Consider the following 20,638-nt stretch of genomic DNA (forward strand, 5'->3'; position numbering starts at 1 on the left):
GCAGTCCAACCCTCATTATCTCCCATATTTACTTCAGCTCCTTGACTGATCAGATATTTGGTCATATCAAGATGATCCTTGTTTGCGGCAAGGTGTAATGCAGTCTTACCGTCATTGTCCCTCTTAATCACCTCAGCTCCTTGACTGATGAGATATTTGGTGACATCAAGATGACCATGGAATGCAGCACTGTGTAATGCAGTCAAACCGTTATTATTTCCCTTATTCACCTCAGCTTCCTGACCGATCAGATATGTAGTGACATCAAGATGACCATTGGCAGCAGCAGTGCGTAATGCAGTCCTACCTCTGTGATCTCCCCTATTCACCTTGGCTCCTTGACTGATTAGAAATTTGATGACATTAAGATGATCACATTGAGCAGCACTGTGTAACGCAGTCCAACCGTCATTATTTCCCATATTCACCTCAGCTCCTTGACTGATCAGATATTTGGTGACATCAATATGACCCCCCTGAGCAGCAAGGTGTAAAGCAGTCTTCCCGTCATTATCTCCCTTTTTCGTCTCAGCTCCTTCACTGATGAGATATTTGGTGACTTGAAGATGACCATATTGAGCAGCACTGTGTAATGCAGTCGAACCGTCATTATATCCTATATTCACTTCAGCTCCTTGACTGATGAGATAATTGGTGACCTCAAGATGAACATTCTGAGCAGCACTGTGTAATGCAGTCCTACCTGTGTTATCTCCCCTATTCACCTCAGCTCCTTGAATGATGAGATATTTGGTGACATCAAGATGACCCTCCTGAGCAGCAGCTTGTAATGCAGTCACACCCTCATTATCTCCCTTATTCACCTCAGCTCCTTGATTGATCAGATATTCGGTGACATCAAGATGACCATTCTGAGCAGCACTGTGTAATAAAGTCCTACCCTCATTATCTCCCGTATTCACCTCAGCTCCTTGATTGATGAGATATTTGGTCACATCATGATGACCATTGGAAGCAGCAGTGCGCAATGCAGTCCTACCTGTGTTATCTCCCTTATTCACCTCAGCTCCTTGATTGATTAGATATTCGGTGACATCAAGATGACCATTCTGAGCAGCACTGTGTAATGCAGTCCAACCGTCATTATTTCCCCTATTAACATCAGCTCCTTGACTGATCAGATATTCGATGACATTAAGATGACCCTTGATTGCAGCACTTTGTAATGCAGTCCAACCTCTATTATCTCCCTTATTCATTTCAGCTCCTTGGCTGATCAGATATTTGGTGACATCAATATGACCCTCCTGAGCAGCAACTTCTAATGCAGTCACACTCTCATTATCTCCTATATTCACCTCAGCTCCTTCATTGATGAGATATTTGGTCACATCCAGATGACCATTAAAAGCAGCACTGTGTAATGCAGTCCTACCTTCATTATTGCCCCTATTCACCTCAGCTTCCTGACTTATCAGAAATTTGGTGACATCAAGATGACCCTCTTGAGCAGCAGCTTGTAATGCAGTTACACCCTCATTATCTCCTATATTCACTTCAGCTCCTTGACTGATTAGATATTTGGTGACATTAAGATGACCCTTGATTGCAGCACTTTGTAGTGCAGTCCAACCTCTATTATCTCCCTTATTCATCTCAGCTCCTTGGCTGATCAGATATTTGGTGACATCAATATGACCCTCCTGAGCAGCAACTTCTAATGCAGTCACACTCTCATTATCTCCTATATTCACCTCAGCTCCTTCATTGATGAGATATTTGGTCACATCATGATGACCATTGAAAGCAGCAGTGCGTAATGCAGTCCTACCTGTGTTATCTCCCTTATTCACCTCAGCTCCTTGACTAATCAGATAGTCGGTGACATCAAGATGACCCTTCTGAGCAGCACTGTGTAATGCAGTTTTACCCTCATTATCTCCCCTATTCACTTCGGCTCCTTGACTGATTAGATATTTGATGACATCAAGATGACCATCGAAAGCAGCACCGTGTAATGCCGTCTTGCCGTCTTTGTCTCCCTTATTCACCTCAGCACCTTGATTGATGAGATATTTGGTTACATCAATATGACCCTCCTGAGCAGCAAAGTGTAATGCCGTCTTGCCGTCTTTGTCTCCCTTCTTCGCCTCAGCTCCTTGACTGATTAGATAATTGGTGACCTCAAGATGAACATTCTGAGCAGCACTGTGTAATGCAGTCCTACCGGTGTTATCTCCCCTATTCACCTCAGCTCCTTGACTGATGAGATATTTGGTGACATTAAGATGACCCTTGATTGCAGCCCTTTGTAATAAAGTCCAACCTCTATTATCTCCCTTATTCATTTCAGCTCCTTGGCTGATCAGATATTTGGTGACATCAATATGACCCTCCTGAGCAGCAACTTCTAATGCAGTCACACTCTCATTATCTCCTATATTCACCTCAGCTCCTTCATTGATGAGATATTTGGTCACATCCAGATGACCATTAAAAGCAGCACTGTGTAATGCAGTCCTACCTTCATTATTGCCCCTATTCACCTCAGCTTCCTGACTTATCAGAAATTTGGTGACATCAAGATGACCCTCTTGAGCAGCAAGTTGTAATGCAGTCACACCCTCATTATCTCCCATATTCACTTCAGCTCCTTGGTTGATGAGATATTTGGTCACATCATGATGACCATTGAAAGCAGCAGTGCGTAATGCAGTCCTACCTGTGTTATCTCCCTTATTCACCTCAGCTCCTTGACTAATCAGATAGTCGGTGACATCAAGATGACCCTTCTGAGCAGCACTGTGTAATGCAGTTTTACCCTCATTATCTCCCCTATTCACTTCGGCTCCTTGACTGATTAGATATTTGATGACATCAAGATGACCATCGAAAGCAGCACCGTGTAATGCCGTCTTGCCGTCTTTGTCTCCCTTATTCACCTCAGCACCTTGATTGATGAGATATTTGGTGACATCAATATGACCCTCCTGAGCAGCAACTTCTAATGCAGTCACACTCTCATTATCTCCTATATTCACCTCAGCTCCTTCATTGATGAGATATTTGGTCACATCCAGATGACCATTAAAAGCAGCACTGTGTAATGCAGTCCTACCTTCATTATTGCCCCTATTCACCTCAGCTTCCTGACTTATCAGAAATTTGGTGACATCAAGATGACCCTCTTGAGCAGCAGCTTGTAATGCAGTTACACCCTCATTATCTCCTATATTCACTTCAGCTCCTTGACTGATTAGATATTTGGTGACATTAAGATGACCCTTGATTGCAGCACTTTGTAGTGCAGTCCAACCTCTATTATCTCCCTTATTCATCTCAGCTCCTTGGCTGATCAGATATTTGGTGACATCAATATGACCCTCCTGAGCAGCAACTTCTAATGCAGTCACACTCTCATTATCTCCTATATTCACCTCAGCTCCTTCATTGATGAGATATTTGGTCACATCATGATGACCATTGAAAGCAGCAGTGCGTAATGCAGTCCTACCTGTGTTATCTCCCTTATTCACCTCAGCTCCTTGACTAATCAGATAGTCGGTGACATCAAGATGACCCTTCTGAGCAGCACTGTGTAATGCAGTTTTACCCTCATTATCTCCCCTATTCACTTCGGCTCCTTGACTGATTAGATATTTGATGACATCAAGATGACCATCGAAAGCAGCACCGTGTAATGCCGTCTTGCCGTCTTTGTCTCCCTTATTCACCTCAGCACCTTGATTGATGAGATATTTGGTTACATCAATATGACCCTCCTGAGCAGCAAAGTGTAATGCCGTCTTGCCGTCTTTGTCTCCCTTCTTCGCCTCAGCTCCTTGACTGATTAGATAATTGGTGACCTCAAGATGAACATTCTGAGCAGCACTGTGTAATGCAGTCCTACCGGTGTTATCTCCCCTATTCACCTCAGCTCCTTGACTGATGAGATATTTGGTGACATTAAGATGACCCTTGATTGCAGCCCTTTGTAATAAAGTCCAACCTCTATTATCTCCCTTATTCATTTCAGCTCCTTGGCTGATCAGATATTTGGTGACATCAATATGACCCTCCTGAGCAGCAACTTCTAATGCAGTCACACTCTCATTATCTCCTATATTCACCTCAGCTCCTTCATTGATGAGATATTTGGTCACATCCAGATGACCATTAAAAGCAGCACTGTGTAATGCAGTCCTACCTTCATTATTGCCCCTATTCACCTCAGCTTCCTGACTTATCAGAAATTTGGTGACATCAAGATGACCCTCTTGAGCAGCAAGTTGTAATGCAGTCACACCCTCATTATCTCCCATATTCACTTCAGCTCCTTGGTTGATGAGATATTTGGTCACATCATGATGACCATTGAAAGCAGCAGTGCGTAATGCAGTCCTACCTGTGTTATCTCCCTTATTCACCTCAGCTCCTTGACTAATCAGATAGTCGGTGACATCAAGATGACCCTTCTGAGCAGCACTGTGTAATGCAGTTTTACCCTCATTATCTCCCCTATTCACTTCGGCTCCTTGACTGATTAGATATTTGATGACATCAAGATGACCATCGAAAGCAGCACCGTGTAATGCCGTCTTGCCGTCTTTGTCTCCCTTATTCACCTCAGCACCTTGATTGATGAGATATTTGGTGACATCAATATGACCCTCCTGAGCAGCAACTTCTAATGCAGTCACACTCTCATTATCTCCTATATTCACCTCAGCTCCTTCATTGATGAGATATTTGGTCACATCCAGATGACCATTAAAAGCAGCACTGTGTAATGCAGTCCTACCTTCATTATTGCCCCTATTCACCTCAGCTTCCTGACTTATCAGAAATTTGGTGACATCAAGATGACCCTCTTGAGCAGCAAGTTGTAATGCAGTCACACCCTCATTATCTCCCATATTCACTTCAGCTCCTTGGTTGATGAGATATTTGGTCACATCATGATGACCATTGAAAGCAGCAGTGCGTAATGCAGTCCTACCTGTGTTATCTCCCTTATTCACCTCAGCTCCTTGACTAATCAGATAGTCGGTGACATCAAGATGACCCTCCTGAGCAGGACTGTGTAATGCAGTTTTTCCCTCATTATCTCCCCTATTCACTTCGGCTCCTTGACTGATTAGATATTTGATGACATCAAGATGACCCTCCTGAGCAGCAATGTGTAATACAGTCACACCCTCATTATCACCCATATTCACTTTAGCTCCTTGACTGATCAGATATTTGGTGACTTCAAGATGACCCTTCTGAGCAGCACTGTGCAATGCAGTCCAACCCTCATTATCTCCCATATTTACTTCAGCTCCTTGACTGATCAGATATTTGGTCATATCAAGATGATCCTTGTTTGCGGCAAGGTGTAATGCAGTCTTACCGTCATTGTCCCTCTTAATCACCTCAGCTCCTTGGTTGATGAGATATTTGGTCACATCATGATGACCATTGAAAGCAGCAGTGCGTAATGCAGTCATACCTCTGTTATCTCCCTTATTCACCTCAGCTCCTTGAATGATCAAGTATTCGGTGACATCAATATGACCCTCCTGAGCAGCAATGTGTAATGCAGTCACACCCTCATTATCACCCATATTCACTTTAGCTCCTTGACTGATCAGATATTTGGTGACATCAAGATGACCCTCCTGAGCAGCAATGTGTAATACAGTCACACCCTCATTATCACCCATATTCACTTTAGCTCCTTGACTGATCAGATATTTGGTGACTTCAAGATGACCCTTCTGAGCAGCACTGTGCAATGCAGTCCAACCCTCATTATCTCCCATATTTACTTCAGCTCCTTGACTGATCAGATATTTGGTCATATCAAGATGATCCTTGTTTGCGGCAAGGTGTAATGCAGTCTTACCGTCATTGTCCCTCTTAATCACCTCAGCTCCTTGACTGATGAGATATTTGGTGACATCAAGATGACCATGGAATGCAGCACTGTGTAATGCAGTCAAACCGTTATTATTTCCCTTATTCACCTCAGCTTCCTGACCGATCAGATATGTAGTGACATCAAGATGACCATTGGCAGCAGCAGTGCGTAATGCAGTCCTACCTCTGTGATCTCCCCTATTCACCTTGGCTCCTTGACTGATTAGAAATTTGATGACATTAAGATGACCACATTGAGCAGCACTGTGTAACGCAGTCCAACCGTCATTATTTCCCATATTCACCTCAGCTCCTTGACTGATCAGATATTTGGTGACATCAATATGACCCCCCTGAGCAGCAAGGTGTAAAGCAGTCTTCCCGTCATTATCTCCCTTTTTCGTCTCAGCTCCTTCACTGATGAGATATTTGGTGACTTGAAGATGACCATATTGAGCAGCACTGTGTAATGCAGTCGAACCGTCATTATATCCTATATTCACTTCAGCTCCTTGACTGATGAGATAATTGGTGACCTCAAGATGAACATTCTGAGCAGCACTGTGTAATGCAGTCCTACCTGTGTTATCTCCCCTATTCACCTCAGCTCCTTGAATGATGAGATATTTGGTGACATCAAGATGACCCTCCTGAGCAGCAGCTTGTAATGCAGTCACACCCTCATTATCTCCCTTATTCACCTCAGCTCCTTGATTGATCAGATATTCGGTGACATCAAGATGACCATTCTGAGCAGCACTGTGTAATAAAGTCCTACCCTCATTATCTCCCGTATTCACCTCAGCTCCTTGATTGATGAGATATTTGGTCACATCATGATGACCATTGGAAGCAGCAGTGCGCAATGCAGTCCTACCTGTGTTATCTCCCTTATTCACCTCAGCTCCTTGATTGATTAGATATTCGGTGACATCAAGATGACCATTCTGAGCAGCACTGTGTAATGCAGTCCAACCGTCATTATTTCCCCTATTAACATCAGCTCCTTGACTGATCAGATATTCGATGACATTAAGATGACCCTTGATTGCAGCACTTTGTAATGCAGTCCAACCTCTATTATCTCCCTTATTCATTTCAGCTCCTTGGCTGATCAGATATTTGGTGACATCAATATGACCCTCCTGAGCAGCAACTTCTAATGCAGTCACACTCTCATTATCTCCTATATTCACCTCAGCTCCTTCATTGATGAGATATTTGGTCACATCCAGATGACCATTAAAAGCAGCACTGTGTAATGCAGTCCTACCTTCATTATTGCCCCTATTCACCTCAGCTTCCTGACTTATCAGAAATTTGGTGACATCAAGATGACCCTCTTGAGCAGCAGCTTGTAATGCAGTTACACCCTCATTATCTCCTATATTCACTTCAGCTCCTTGACTGATTAGATATTTGGTGACATTAAGATGACCCTTGATTGCAGCACTTTGTAGTGCAGTCCTACCTCTATTATCTCCCTTATTCATCTCAGCTCCTTGGCTGATCAGATATTTGGTGACATCAATATGACCCTCCTGAGCAGCAACTTCTAATGCAGTCACACTCTCATTATCTCCTATATTCACCTCAGCTCCTTCATTGATGAGATATTTGGTCACATCATGATGACCATTGAAAGCAGCAGTGCGTAATGCAGTCCTACCTGTGTTATCTCCCTTATTCACCTCAGCTCCTTGACTAATCAGATAGTCGGTGACATCAAGATGACCCTTCTGAGCAGCACTGTGTAATGCAGTTTTACCCTCATTATCTCCCCTATTCACTTCGGCTCCTTGACTGATTAGATATTTGATGACATCAAGATGACCATCGAAAGCAGCACCGTGTAATGCCGTCTTGCCGTCTTTGTCTCCCTTATTCACCTCAGCACCTTGATTGATGAGATATTTGGTTACATCAATATGACCCTCCTGAGCAGCAAAGTGTAATGCCGTCTTGCCGTCTTTGTCTCCCTTCTTCGCCTCAGCTCCTTGACTGATTAGATAATTGGTGACCTCAAGATGAACATTCTGAGCAGCACTGTGTAATGCAGTCCTACCGGTGTTATCTCCCCTATTCACCTCAGCTCCTTGAATGATGAGATATTTGGTGACATCAAGATGACCCTCCTGAGCAGCAGCTTGTAATGCAGTCACACCCTCATTATCTCCCTTAATCACCTCAGCTCCTTGATTGATCAGATATTCGGTGACATCAAGATGACCATTCTGAGCAGCACTGTGTAATGAAGTCCTACCCTCAATATCTCCTATATTCACTTCAGCTCCTTGACTGATGAGATATTTGGTGACATTAAGATGACCCTTGATTGCAGCCCTTTGTAATAAAGTCCAACCTCTATTATCTCCCTTATTCATTTCAGCTCCTTGGCTGATCAGATATTTGGTGACATCAATATGACCCTCCTGAGCAGCAACTTCTAATGCAGTCACACTCTCATTATCTCCTATATTCACCTCAGCTCCTTCATTGATGAGATATTTGGTCACATCCAGATGACCATTAAAAGCAGCACTGTGTAATGCAGTCCTACCTTCATTATTGCCCCTATTCACCTCAGCTTCCTGACTTATCAGAAATTTGGTGACATCAAGATGACCCTCTTGAGCAGCAAGTTGTAATGCAGTCACACCCTCATTATCTCCCATATTCACTTCAGCTCCTTGGTTGATGAGATATTTGGTCACATCATGATGACCATTGAAAGCAGCAGTGCGTAATGCAGTCCTACCTGTGTTATCTCCCTTATTCACCTCAGCTCCTTGACTAATCAGATAGTCGGTGACATCAAGATGACCCTTCTGAGCAGCACTGTGTAATGCAGTTTTACCCTCATTATCTCCCCTATTCACTTCGGCTCCTTGACTGATTAGATATTTGATGACATCAAGATGACCATCGAAAGCAGCACCGTGTAATGCCGTCTTGCCGTCTTTGTCTCCCTTATTCACCTCAGCACCTTGATTGATGAGATATTTGGTGACATCAATATGACCCTCCTGAGCAGCAACTTCTAATGCAGTCACACTCTCATTATCTCCTATATTCACCTCAGCTCCTTCATTGATGAGATATTTGGTCACATCCAGATGACCATTAAAAGCAGCACTGTGTAATGCAGTCCTACCTTCATTATTGCCCCTATTCACCTCAGCTTCCTGACTTATCAGAAATTTGGTGACATCAAGATGACCCTCTTGAGCAGCAAGTTGTAATGCAGTCACACCCTCATTATCTCCCATATTCACTTCAGCTCCTTGGTTGATGAGATATTTGGTCACATCATGATGACCATTGAAAGCAGCAGTGCGTAATGCAGTCCTACCTGTGTTATCTCCCTTATTCACCTCAGCTCCTTGACTAATCAGATAGTCGGTGACATCAAGATGACCCTCCTGAGCAGGACTGTGTAATGCAGTTTTTCCCTCATTATCTCCCCTATTCACTTCGGCTCCTTGACTGATTAGATATTTGATGACATCAAGATGACCATCGAAAGCAGCACCGTGTAATGCCGTCTTGCCGTCTTTGTCTCCCTTATTCACCTCAGCTCCTTGATTGATGAGATATTTGGTGACATTAAGATGACCATACTGAGCAGCACTGTGTAATGCAGTTTTACCATCATTATCTCCCCTATTCACCGCGGCTCCTTGACCGATTAGATATTTGACGACATCAAGATGACCATCGAAAGCAGCACCGTGTAATGCAGTCTTGCCTTCTTTGCCCCCCTTATTCACTTCAGCTCCTTGACTCATCAGATATTTGGTGACATCAAGATGACCCTCTTGAGCAGCAAGTTGAAATGCAGTCGCACCCTCATTATCTCCCATATTTACTTCAGCTCCTTTACTGATGAGATATTTGGTCACATCAAGATGACCATTGAAAGCAGCAGTGCGTAATGCAGTCCAACCGTCATTATTTTCCCTATTCACCTCAGCTCCTTGACTGATGAGATATTTCACTACATCAAGTTTACCGTTCCCTGCTGCAATGAATAAAGGAGTCCAGCCTTTAGTATTGCCCTGATTCACTTTTGCACCCTTACTGATAAAGTATCTTACTACATTAAGATGACCTTTTCTTACAGCGCTCACCAATGCAGAGTAGCCGTCCTTGTCTTCTTTGTCCATATTAGCTCCATGACTGAGTATAACTTTCGATGCTTTAAGACGTCCGAGTGAAGCAGCAAGATGTAAGGGTGTTTGTCCATCTGGAGTCGCCTTCTCCACATCAGCTCCATGCTTTATGAGATACTCAGTGACGGTCTCCTGGCCATACTGGACCGCTGTGTGTAAGTGTGTGTTTCCATCGTGGTCTTGCTGGTTTATATTAGAACCCTGTTTTAGCACTTTTTTGACAGTTTTGATTTTACCCCTCGATACTGCCTCATGAAGTTGTTGATTTATGTCCTCCATACCTGAAGTAGTACAGGTTTATCAGACATCCTAATCTGGCAGAGGTTCTTGTAATCGTCTACTTCTCTCAATACGCTCGACTTCGGAATGGTTCGATTAATAATCGTAGCAGATAGTCCGGTTACATTTCGCAAGTCACAAGCATAAGTAAACACTACACTGAATTTTCTTCTTTCAAATTCATAATCGCAATGGGCAATTGTAATTTTTGTCGTTTTCAATAAGTTCCAAAGTCCTGTGCAGTGAACTAAATCGTAACGCAAATACACAACGTAATTCAAATATCTGCTATTCATATTCCATCGTTAGGCTTCTCTCCTTCTCGTTTTTTCACAGACATACATTTACATAAAATGTTCAAGGAGTGAAAGAGTTTTGCCCAAAAAATGACAAACAGTCAACGTTTTACATGTTTTTGACGCAATTCCTAATAAAGAAGCATACATTTGCCCCCTACTGACGTTTCTCAATACAAATTATTCAAAATACTAACTATTCGTGGAGGAAGCTGATTCGTATCCTTTAATAATTTAATGACTCAAGAAAAAAAGCAAATATTAACTCTGATTATGGCACTGGGTATGGTAATCATAATGCGGTGAAGGGTGAGGACAAAAAAAAAATCGACTGAAATCGTAATTGTGATATCAACGATGACGATAACGGCGGCGACGATGTGTCCAGTATTTCAAAGTTTATGGTAATCACGGTGATGGAAGTGAAGATGATGATGGTGAATTATTTCCTGTCATCAGTATTTATCCGTTGCATCGAAGTCCAAATACATGTTATACAAAGTCTTTTTTTATGGAAGTCCCGGTTGAAAAGAAGAAAAGAAAGACATTAATTCTCATTTACAGCTTAGGTCGTCGGAGGGCTTTTCTGAGAACGTTAACCTGCCTCGTTGGAATGAGGTACACATGAATGTGTCAATATGTATTAATATTTACCGTAATGCATAGTTAAACATCGAATAGAGAAGTAAGAAAAGACACAGAATTGTATAAAATATAAATCAAAGAAGGGATAACCCCCCCCCCCCCCTCCGGACGGAAAGGAAATACAAATGTTTGGGACTTTTTAGGTGGAAAGATTCCAAACTTTAGCAAAACTCATACACACTTTTCTTTTTTACACATGGGTCATGCAATAGCCTGACCCATAAAACACTTTACTTTTAGGTGCCATTGTATATTATCCTACCACGACTGGGGGACACGATTATATATATTACATTGGAAGAAAGATATTCCTTAGTTGACTGAACATGTGTATTTTATCATAATAGGCACTTTTCGATATGCGCGAAGACAATGGGGATTGCTACGGTCGACGTCATTTTAATGCACTGCCTTGAATGGACGTCACACGTATCAGTCCACGCAAATCTAAACGTCCCTAATAATTAGATATCTGCACCCAGGCTTCTGGCGACCACGGAGCAGCATAATTCAATTCGGATACTTAAATTTCATATGAGGTAATCACGACATAGCCTCGATTACAAATTTGAATGCAAACAATACATAAAATTTAATCGACAGGTTCGTAAATCCATGGATAATTTTGTCCCCGTTGCAAACTATTGCATTAGCCAGCTTCTTCTCTTTAATGGTCAGATCGGTTGCATACATTAATTTGGGAAAGACTGGTGCCCACAGCTAAGTTCTGTAGTAAATCAGGTATTTTGAAAGTACTTTTGAATTTTGACCTGTTCAAAAGGACACATGTCTTTCCCTTTGTGAAGTACCAATAAAAGCAGCAGAGCCTTCTGGACTTGATTGTTGCTCGCTTACATGACGTATTTTGCCTCTCAGTGAGGGGTTACTGTACTCTATTATCTATGATTCCATTTTGAAAGGAAAATATGTACATTGTTTGGAAGGAGTGCAAAACGCAATTCGATTCCATTGTAGATCATTTGATTGTTTGCATGTGGTTTCATGCACAATTTTGTAATGTTAACCCATACTATGCCATTAAAGCACTGTTGCTCAGACCCTGCACGTAAATCCCATATATTATTCTGCCTGGTATTCTAAGAGTTAAATTCTTTTGGGATTCCCCTTTTGATTATGTGGCGCCTGTTTTCTGGTATCGCTTCAATTCTGGGGGGAATACCATTGTGCGTGTGTACACTCCATGAATTGTATCCTCTGTGTTATTCAGTGGTGACAAAATATTATTCACGAAGTAAAAGAGACTTCATGGCTTATCTTTCTACAAGTAGGCAAACAAAGTATTGAACTCTTTTTAATCTTGAGAAGAAGAAAAATGTCGTTATAAGTGGAATGAAAAGTAGAGGGGGTGAATCAAACCCTGGATGGTTTAACATTAAAGTTTGTTCAACCAAAAGGTATAGAAATTGAAACATTTGAGCGATAAAAAGCTGAACTTGGAAAAGACGATAAGAATAAAATTTCTGGACTTTGTATTAAGTGACAAGATTCTAAACTTCAGCCAAACTCATACACATATTTCTTGCTTACACATGGGTCATGAAATAGCCTGACCCGTGAAACTCTTTCCTTTTAGGTGCCATTGTATATTGTTCTACCACGTTCGGGAGACCCGATAATATAGATTACATTGGAAGAAAGATATTCCTTAGTTGACTGAACATGTGTATTTTATCATAATAATTAGATATCTGCACCCAGGCTTCTGGCGGCCGTGGAGCAGCATAATTCAATTCGGTTACTTAAATTTTATATGGGGTAATCACAACATAGCCTCGATTACAAATTTGAATGTATACAATACATACAATATAATAGACAAGTTCGTAAATTCGTGGACAATATTGTCCCCGTCGCAAACTATTGCCTTAGCCAACTTCTTCTACTTCATTGGTCAGATCGGTTACATACATTAATTTGGGAAAGACTTGTGCCCACAGCTAAGTTCTGTAGTAAATAAGGTATTTTGCAAGTACTTTTGAATTTTGACCTGTTCAAAATGACACATGTCTTTCCCCTTGTGAAGTACTAATAAAAGCAGCTGAGCCTTCTGTTTGATTATTTCCCGCTTACATGACGTATTTGGCCTCTCAGTAAGGGGTTACTGTACTCTATTATCTATGATTCCAGTATGAAAGGAAAATATGTACGTTGTTTGGAAGGAGTGCAAAACGCAGATCAATTGATTTTTTGGCATGTAGTTTCATGCACAATTTTGTAATGCTAATCCATACTGTGCCATTAAAGCACTGTTGTTCAGACCCTGCAAGTAAATCCCATACATTATTCTGCCTGGTATTCTAAGAGTTAAATTCTTTTGGATTTCCCTTTTGATTATGCGGCGCCTTTTTTCTGGCATCGCTTCAATACTGAAGGGCGGTCCATTGTGCGTGTGCACAATCAATGAATTATATCCTCTGTGTTATTCAGTTTGTGAAAAAACATAATTCACGAAGTAAAAGAGACATCATGGCTTATCTCCTTACAAGTAGGCAAAGTATTGAACTCTTTTTAATTTTTAGAAGAAGAAAAATGTCGTTATAAGTGGAATGAAAAGTAGAGGGGATGAATCAAACACTGGATAGTTTTATTTTCTATAAAACTATGCTCAACCAAAGGTAAAGATAACAATATAAATTTATTTATTTATTTATTTCTAATCTTTTGTCAGGGTAGCCCATTCACCAATAAGTAGTGGACTTTCATGGGGCCCTGAAGAAACATGAACATATTTACATCAAAACATTGCGTTTATACAGAACAGTTAAAATAAAATTTCATCGTACATTTAGAAAGATATAACACAGCAATGATAGACGTGGCACAAACGACTTCTCGTTTGCAAAACTGGTTCATGCAGGTGATACTGCGGGGGAGGCATGCACGGGGCGTGACACAGGTGAATGCGTTTGCGCGCCTTGGGGCTCTCTGGGAGCAGACGTGCATGGGTGTGAATGCATGTTGGAAACAGGATTGTGTCTGGGCTACGGCCTACATTATTATTCATGTCTACTGCCTCGCTCGGGTGACCTCATTCAATGACCTCGTTTAATGACCTCAATATTTTAAAGTGACTATCGTCTCACTAATATTTTTGGTAACGTATTAATTTGCTTGCTGTATTTGCTATTTTTGCTATTTTTGCTTGTTTCACGTTGTATATCATCTTATGTCAAGGCCTTCTTGCCCACCTATTATTACTGTTACGTCCTCAATCATTACAACCACTTCAACCAAATGTTAGTTTTATTTTTGGGAACCTATAATCTACAAGCTGAGCTTTTTGATAGGTTCCTCACATTTCACTCTGTATAACCTTCTATTCATTACAATTAATTTCGACGTCTTTTCAAAGAATTAATTATATAATGTGACACTTTTAGTATATTTCATATTATGTTCTAATTTTGTCAATTATGTGAATTCTTTTTAATGGTGAAATGTGAAACAAATAAACTTGAAAAACTTGAAACTTGAAAATAATCATCATTAACCTAGTTCAAAAGTAATGCATATAGGAAAATAATGATTAAGAAATGAGAACATTTGAGCAATAAAAAGCTGGGGGGGGGGGGGGTTGTAAGCATACTAATATGTTTCCCTCTTCTTCTTTTTTCCACTTCTTTTTTTGCCAGGGGAGGGGGGCAAGGCCCGCTCGATCCCCCCCCCCCCCGCCCCCCCCGCCCCCCCTCCCTTGGATCCGCTCCTGTACACCACACACACTCAACACACACATACATTTCCCATTTCACTTGGCCCCAATCCATTATATCAGAATATTGTATTATTTTCCGAGCCCAACCTCAACCACACTATTTGCGAGAGGGGTTGCAAACATTGCAGATTTAGAGAATTTGATCTTTATAGATATGAAAGTCAATTTGAAAAAGTTAGAGGCTTAAAGGTGAATAAGGAAAAGAAACATTTTATGTATATCGGTGAGGAAATTGGAAAACCAGATGGGCCTTTATTTTGAAAATTCGTTAGGAAAGCAGAAATGTTAGGATTTTAGATCAAAAGATGATTTGAATTATAAAGAAATATTAAGTAAAATGAAAAAGCTTCTAGGTTGGTGGAGACAACGGGATTTGACTATCATGGGTAAAATACATTTATTGAAAGCTTATGCAATAACAAAGTTAAATTATGTTTCATCCTTTTTTGTAGTCCCTTTATGGGTTTATACAGTTCGTCCCAGAAAAAACGAAACCGAGAATTATCGATGTTTTATCATAACTTAATCACAATTATAATTAATAAATGACACATATTTGTAAAGCTCCTCTTCTTTCATTTGATGCAACTCATATGATGCATATTTCACGCATGTGTGATTATAGCAATTTGAAGAGAGGATTCCAAAAAGGCTTTTGGCGGGCGGTATCTGAATTTCAAAGAGAAAATCACAATTCTAGAAAGTTCATTTTCTGCCCTTTTACATAACACCTCAATCAGGAAAAATGAGCCAGGAATTACATCACGTCTTTTGTCTTCTGAGTGCATGGCTGATCGTCCACGAAACGGAGTTACCGCAAGCTACGTTAAGCTGCGAATTGCAATATTGAATTTCCCGCCGATCATCGTGTGTTGCCTTTAATTGTCGTTGAAGAATCCGCTAGCGACTGCAGACGGCCGAAATTATCAATCGCGTCCGTCGACAATATTTCAGCATGTTGAACATTTTGTGGCGGCAAAACAAAAATCGTTGTGATTCCGTTCAGATTTCGTCGGAGACCACAACCCTCATTGCCTTGAAGTTCCATGCCGTTCGATTCCGTCTCTAGTCGTTTTGAGGTCGTCGTTGTCGTTGTCAACGACCATTGACGGCAAAACAACGGCAAGAGTAACGTCACATCTCGAACCCTGACGACACATTAAGCGGCAAGTAACGAAATCGTAACAACCTTGGTGTGATGACGAATTATGAATTTTGGCCAGAGGGTGACGGTTAATGACTGTTGATGGCGGGTCGTTTGCGAGTACCTGCAGCACTGCAACGGCGGTCTGGGATGTGTTACGATTTTTAAACGATGGTCCACGATTTTATTCACGTTTTGCTACGTATGTGAGCTTTGATGTCGGCCGCTGAGTCACGTCATCGTGGCCGCGCAACCCTCCGTCAGCCGCCGTTCCTTGCCGCCAGCCAATCCGCTGCCAGCCGTCTGGCATCGTTCCTTGTTGCCAGGCTCCGTCGGTACATCGTCAGTCATCGCCCAGACAACGTCCGATTTTGGTCACTGACTCCGTTCCATGCCACAGCCATTCGTCCCTTGCCGTCATGTTGTCGCTGAAGGTCGTTCCCACCCGTCATGGAATCTTGGTTTTCCCCTTTTGCCGTCGCTTTACCGCCAGCATCTTGTGATTTTCACGTCCGTCGCCTTTCGTGGGGTCTTTGCCGCTACCGTGTGAGCCGGCCTTTAAGTCTTTTGTCAACTCTGTTGTTGCTACGACAGGCAGCCAGTGAAAACGAACTCTTTTAATAAAATTATGGAATATGCAAGCATTACTTTAAACAAACAGAATTTTGTTATTCCTGGCTCATTTTCCTGATTGACGTGTCATACGAAAGGGCAGACAATGAACTTTCTTGAAATGTGATTTTCCTCTTTGAAATTCAGATACCGCCCGCCAACAGCAAGGCAAATGGGAAGGCATATGCAGCTGTGGAGGCAACGAAGAAGTTGCAGAAGTGCAAATCATCTGGAGAGGATGAGAACCTTGCTCTGCTGAATGTGAGGAATACTCCAAGTCAAGGTGTGGACTCCGGCCCAGTTCAATGATTCCTAGGACGGCGTACCAAAACTAAGACAACAGACAAAAAAGTGAGCATGAGAGACACCAACTTGAGCTTAACAAGAAGAGGCAGGCAACGCATTTTGACAAACAGACCAAGGAATTGCCTGATCTTGATGAAGGTGATGTGGTGCGGATGAAGCTATTTCGCCATAGAGAAGGCCGTTGGAGGAAAGCAGTAGTACTCAGACGACTAGGTGAACGATCTTATGAAGTAGACCACGACACTTCAATCTACAGAAGTAACAGAGAACACCTGAGGGCTAGCAGAGAACTACCTGATCCAAAGAATTATGTTCTGGTCACCTCTAGACCAGAGCCAGATCGTCCTCCATCTGGTATCCGGTCTAGTACCAGCCCTGATCTGGTCACCACCAGAACAGAGACAGATCGTACTCTATCTGGTATTCAGTCTTGTACCAGCCCTGATCTGGTCACCACCAGAACAGAGACAGATCGTGCTCCCCATCTGGTATTCAGTCTTCTACCAGCCCTGTTCTGGTCACCACTAGACCAGAGACAGATCGTCCTTCATCTGGTTTCTGGTCTTCTACCAGCCCTGTCCTGGTCACCTCTAGACCAGGGACAGATCGTCCTTAACCTGGTATCCGGTCTTGTACCAGCCCTGTTCTGGTCACCAGACAGATCGTCCTTAATCTGGTATCCAGTCTTGTACCAGCCCTGATCTGGTCACTACCAGAACAGAGACAGATCGTACTCCATCTGGTATTCTGTCTTCTACCAGCCCTGTTCTGGTCACCACTAGACCAGAGACAGATCGTCCTTCATCTGGTTTCTGGTCTTCTACCAGCCCTGTCCTGGTCACCTCTAGACCAGGGACAGATCGTCCTTAACCTGGTATCCGGTCTTGTACCAGCCCTGTTCTGGTCACCAGACAGATCGTGCTCCCCATCTGGTATTCAGTCTTCTACCAGCCCTGTTCTGGTCACCACTAGACCAGAGACAGATCGTCCTTCATCTGGTTTCTGGTCTTCTACCAGCCCTGTCCTGGTCACCTCTAGACCAGGGACAGATCGTCCTTAATCTGGTATCCGGTCTTGTACCAGCCCTGTTCTGGTCACCAGACAGATCGTCCTTAATCTGGTATCCAGTCTTCTACCAGCCCTGTTCTGGTTACCTCTAGACCAGGGACAGGCCGTCCTTCATTTAGTATCCAGTCTTCTACCAGCCCTGTTCTGGTCACTACTAGACCAGAGACAGATCGTCCTTCATCTGGTTTCTGGTCTTCTACCAGCCCTGTCCTGGTCACCTCTAGACCAGGGACAGATCGTCATTAATATGGTATCCGGTCTTGTACCAGCCCTGATCTGGTCACCACCAGAACAGAGACAGATCGTACTCCATCTGGTATTCAGTCTTCTACCAGCCCTGTTCTGGTCACCACTAGACCAGAGACAGATATTCGCACTGAGGGCCCCCATTACACTACCTACCCTGGAGGAGACAGGTCTACTGATGACGTCAACCTACTGAGAGAACCACCTGTTGTTCCAGTAAGACGTTTGACTCGCCAGCGAAGAGGTCAAGAGAAGTATCAGGATTTTGTTTCACGTTAATCAAAGACAAACAAAAAGAAGAAAGAAGTATCGACCTGTTTGTTTTGGCGTATTTTTCATAATATGCAACTTTGACACTAATAACATTAATAGAGGTCATTGTTCCAATAATTCCTTGTGAGGTTTTGACTTTGGAATCCCATTTTCTGAACATAAATTTTTGCGTTGAACTTTAAAAAAACACACACTTCAGATGACGTCTGTCGGACAATGATGTTGCAGTTTGAAGGTACTATGTCCCATCTGCAGGCCAAAAAAATGAAGATTAAATTCCAATGGCATTGAAAGATAAAACTCATTTAGAACTGCCCTAAAAAAAAAGGGGGGGGGCTTGAAAATGTCTTTAAGTGGGAAAAACAACGACTTTTAGTTGTCGAATCGGCTTAAGAGCTATCGAGCCAGTAAGTAATAATCTGATTTTTATACCATTATACCGAATGGTCGTACGTTTTATGCAGCGCAAAGATTCAATCAGTTTAATTTTGGCCATTACAAGAAGTGGGTTAATGATGTAGACAAATGCCCAAGACATGTACCCTTTACAGCTCATTTTAAGTATGTTATTACAAATCCAGTCAGTCATTCAATAATGTCTGTCAGTGAAGTCTAGCAAGTAAACGAGTTTCCTTGCATAGTTTGAATATTGGGACACTGCTAACGTTTAAATTTCACAGATAGAACATACATGACATATTCATAATTCCTGCAAAGTTCTACATAATTCGATGTTGGCTGCAAAAGGGACATAGTATCTTTGAGGGGGGGGGGGGTCTTAAGGTTGCCAACTTTTTTGAGAGAAAAAATGTTTAGCGGCGAATCAGCAGGGGGGGGGGGGTATGGAGCACCATTTTTTTTTAAATCAACCCCCCCCCCCCTCTTAAAGGTAAAGACCAGTATTGGCAACGCCCCAATTTCAAAAAATGAAATGGAAGCTCTCATTACCAATCATGTGAAAGAATATGTTTTGACTAATACATGATGATAAAAAATTTGCCGGGAAACCGCCTACTAATTCATATATTTGGTAAACTTATTTCTCTCATGGTCTGGTGAGAGAGATAGGGTAGTCCCATATACATCTTTCTGTGTATAGTGCTTGTAACTTTACGAAGAATGGGCCAAATTTCTTATCATTTTGATGATTCCAGAACCTTGCAAATGCTAGATGCTAGATGATCAACCTTTTCTGATCGATTCCACAACGTTTCTTTCACAATGCAATCGCATGACCATTACTGGTCTTTACCTTTAAGCACAAAAAGGGGGGGGGGGTGTGGGGGTCGCGCGAACCTCCTGAACCCCTAGTTTGTATGGGGGTGCAGTTATATGATGCTCCAGTACAGATGTTATTGGACTCCTAACCAACATTTTAAACTGAACTCTTTATAGACTGGATCATTGATATACTCCAGGAGGATATTTTCTCATATTTCATATTTATTGACTTTATTACATTGTAAAGGTCACATAAACAATTTCTAGTAAACAGTTTTGGTATACTATTTTGTCTTTGGTCAATGTTCCACAACACATATGGATGAACTAATGAACATCATTATACTCTGTTCGCAGACAGAAACTGAGTCATTGATTTTGCATAAGAAAATTCCACACTTTATTGTCTTTGACATCTTTCGCCAAAACTCAAAAAAAGGGGAAGGATGCAACAAGATTCTGTTTATGTGATATAATTGAGACTATAATGTTTATAATGCAAGAGGGCGCCAGAGGCCCTTCGAATATGACTGAATAAACCATACGGCCTGACAGGAAGTCACGGTTTGTTGCGTTATTATTCAGGAGTCCCTCATTTCAACTAACAACCAAAATATCACAATATTTAGAATTAAAAAAGGGCGAATAAACGTTAGTCTGAAGGAAGGGGAGGGTACAAATTCCACGACATGTTTTGATATAGCCTACCATGCAGATCTATGTGTATTAATAGATTTGTTTACAGGTGAGGGGCATATTTGTATTTATTATGGATCCA

General features: G+C 41.9%; 1 protein-coding gene across 1 annotated transcript; it reads right to left on the reverse strand.

Annotated features, from left to right (window-relative positions):
- Window positions 1–127: 127 nt before the first annotated feature.
- LOC105444888 (ankyrin repeat domain-containing protein 50-like) lies at window positions 128–16,150 on the reverse strand. The gene is made up of 13 exons (XM_030978563.1): window positions 16,041–16,150; window positions 7,700–7,866; window positions 6,644–6,772; window positions 6,072–6,084; window positions 5,456–5,589; window positions 5,073–5,185; window positions 3,696–3,703; window positions 2,849–3,060; window positions 1,958–2,116; window positions 1,122–1,198; window positions 1,023–1,030; window positions 473–684; window positions 128–144 (listed from the first exon to the last, which is right to left on the reverse strand). The coding sequence occupies exons 1-13, from the start codon at window positions 16,148–16,150 to the stop codon at window positions 128–130; spliced, it is 1,359 nt and encodes a 452-aa protein (XP_030834423.1).
- Window positions 16,151–20,638: the final 4,488 nt, after the last annotated feature.

Source organism: Strongylocentrotus purpuratus, unplaced genomic scaffold, assembly GCF_000002235.5.
Source record: "Strongylocentrotus purpuratus isolate Spur 01 unplaced genomic scaffold, Spur_5.0 spur5_scaffold_1, whole genome shotgun sequence".
Lineage (NCBI taxonomy): Eukaryota > Metazoa > Echinodermata > Echinoidea > Camarodonta > Strongylocentrotidae > Strongylocentrotus > Strongylocentrotus purpuratus.